The following is a 2671-nucleotide window of genomic DNA, read 5'->3' on the forward strand; positions in this document are numbered from 1 at the left end:
AGATTGTCTAAACTTCCGGTAGGCCAGCCTAGAGTTGCCCCTAGTGGTCGCCGGCGGCTGACGAGGTGGACCAACACTCAGAGGAGCACTGGCCCGAGGGGTTAAAATAATGATGACCCTTGAGTCTGCGAAACCCAAGGGAAAAAGAGGCTAGGTGGCGAATGGTAAAACCAATGTTGGGCATTGCTGGAGGAGTTTTATTCAAGGCGAACTATCAAGGGGTTCCCATTATTACCCAACCACGTAAGGAACGCAAAGTCCGGGAACATAACACCGATATGACGGAAACTAGGGCGACAATAGTGGAACAAAACACCAGGCATAAGGCCTAGCCTTCCACCCTTTAACAAGTATATAGATGCATTAATTAAATAAGAGATATTGTGATATCCCAACAAAATATCCATGTTCCAAACATGAAACAAGCTCCACTCTTCACCTGCAACTAACAACGCTATAAGAGGGGCTGAGCAAAGCGGTAACATAGCCAAACAATGGTTTACTAGGACAAGGTGGGTTAGAGGCTTGACTCAACAATATGGGAGGCATGATAAGCAAGTGGTAGGTATTGTAGCATAGGCATAGCAAAAGAACGAGCATCTAGCAAGCAAAGATAGAAGTGATTTCGAGAGTATGGTCATCTTGCCTGAAATCCCGCAAGGAAGAAGAACGAGTCCATGAAGAAGACAAACGGGCGAAGTTGAACATATCCTCACAAACGCGACGTTATCGGAACCAACCCGAAGAAGTAACACCGGAAAAAAGCAAATAACAAGGTAAACAACCAAGCATAACATGGCATGATGCACAATCAGGTATGATGCATGTCCGGTTTAATGAGGCATGGCATGGCAAAGTGCACAAGCAAAACTACAAGTTAAGTGGAGCTCAATATGCAACAAGTTGCATATTAAAGAAACACCACATTCAAGTTGTTTAGTTTCGATCTTGTTTATGTACCCAACAATATTAAATGTTGTTAAACATGGCAAGAGATGAAGCATACTGAAACTATCTATCTAGGCAAGTTTAAATAAGGTCGGAACAAGAAGACAACAAGTCCGGAAACTCCTCATGTGCATATATTAGGTTTGGTACTGTTCTGGTCTAAACACAATTTTAGAGTTGCTAAGCATGCAAGATGAGTGCACCAAGTAAATCTAGGCATTTTTCTACCCCATTTACATATAAAGTTTATTAAATTCGGAGTTACGGTTATTTAGTTATGAAATAAAGCATTTTAGCATGACATAGGAGAAAAATTACACAAACAGCAGTTTAAACATTTTTAACATGGATGAAAGTTGCATATTATTAAACTAGTTGAAATTCTAAGCAAGTTTCATATTAAGTTTGTTTAATTTGGATGCACGGTTTGAGAGTTATTAAATGCATGAACAGCAGGGGGTTTTCTGCAAAACTGCTCTCCTCTGGAAAAAAAGAAAAACGCTGAAAGGAAAAAAAACAGAAGCAGGACAAAATTGCTGGGCCCAAGGTGCACAGGAGAGGGGGCGGCTCACCCATGGGCCGTGGCCCGGCTCAGTGGAGGGGATTGGGCCTGCTGGCGCTTGAGGGAAAGCAGCCCAGGCGCGGTGTGGCGGTCAACACGTATGAGCAGGCGAGCGCTGCTGCCCTCGTCTCTGAAAAGCAGAAACAGCAACGGGGGCGTGAGGTACAGAGCGGCGGACGGCGGACATGGCTGCCGGCGACGTGGGACTTGGCGACGGCAGGCTTGATGGCGAGCGCCAGATCGACGCAGGGGCTCGGTTCTCCAAGGCGGCGACCGCGCACTCGAAGCAGAGGCAGGGTGAAGCTGGCAACGAACAGGGACCGCGCGTGCAGGGGTAGCAGGTTTGATGGCGGCGACAGAGCTTGCAGGGAGGTCCGACGACCTGGGGAACGGCTCCGAGCAGGTCAAAGCTTGGCGGCGAGGAACTCCGAGTCGGCGGTCGGGGTCCATGGAGGTCGCTGTCGCGGCGAAGCTCCATGCCTCGGGCTGCCATGGTGGTCGTCTCCTGTTGCTGCGGGTTACAGGGAGAGATGGGGATCTTAGGAGATAGGGAGAAGAAGGAAAAGAGAGATGGGCAGAGTATTGACCAGCGACACAGCAGAGGCGGTGGTTCGGCGATCTGGCAGGCTTTGACGTGGACGAGGCAGCGGAGGGGACTCGATCGGAAGCTCGGGGCTGCGCTCATGGAGGCCTCGATCCGATCTGAATCGAGCACTGTGGGAGGCTCGGGCGCTTTGGTGGCCATTGGATCTCCATCCGGCGGTCACAAACGGATGGATCAGAGGCTGGGTGGATTGGGTGGACGGGGAAAACGATGAGGATCTGGGAAGATGGCTGGCTGCGCGTGGGTTGGTTCGGGTGGGATCCCGAGGGCGATGCTGTTGGTGGCGGCGCGGGGGACAAACAACCTAGAATTTAGGGTTTGTCCAAAATAGGCTAGGAGTGGAGTATATATACATCACAGATTAGGTTAGGGGCTACATCGACCCTACGATCGCAATCGGACGATCGCAAATAACTATGTTAGGAAGTCCCATTAACAAAACGGAGACATTTTGTAGATGTTTGGGGATGATCCGGATCCAACGGTGACGACTGCCCGAGTCGGGTCCGGGGAAGTTTTGGACGCGCGCGAGGAGGGCCGCGGGCTGACGAGAGAGG

General features: G+C 50.0%; 1 protein-coding gene across 1 annotated transcript; it reads right to left on the reverse strand.

Moving 5' to 3' along the window:
* Positions 1-637: 637 nt before the first annotated feature.
* On the reverse strand, positions 638-2416 carry LOC123150572 (uncharacterized). The gene is made up of 2 exons (XM_044570410.1): positions 2098-2416; positions 638-2021 (listed from the first exon to the last, which is right to left on the reverse strand). Exons 1-2 carry the CDS (start codon positions 2253-2255, stop codon positions 1517-1519), a joined length of 663 nt encoding a protein of 220 aa, XP_044426345.1. The 5' UTR covers positions 2256-2416; the 3' UTR covers positions 638-1516.
* Positions 2417-2671: the final 255 nt, after the last annotated feature.

The sequence above is a fragment of the Triticum aestivum genome, chromosome 7A (assembly GCF_018294505.1).
Source record: "Triticum aestivum cultivar Chinese Spring chromosome 7A, IWGSC CS RefSeq v2.1, whole genome shotgun sequence".
NCBI classification, from domain to species: Eukaryota; Viridiplantae; Streptophyta; class Magnoliopsida; order Poales; family Poaceae; genus Triticum; species Triticum aestivum.

Coding starts and splice junctions, on each gene's coding strand:
- LOC123150572 (XM_044570410.1), bottom strand. CDS start 2,255: ATGGCCACCAAAGCGCCCGAGCCTCCCACAGTGCTCGATTCAGATCGG. Junction 2,022..2,097: donor CCGCCTCTGCTGTGTCGCTG/GTCAATACTCTG, acceptor TGTAACCCGCAG/CAACAGGAGACGACCACCAT.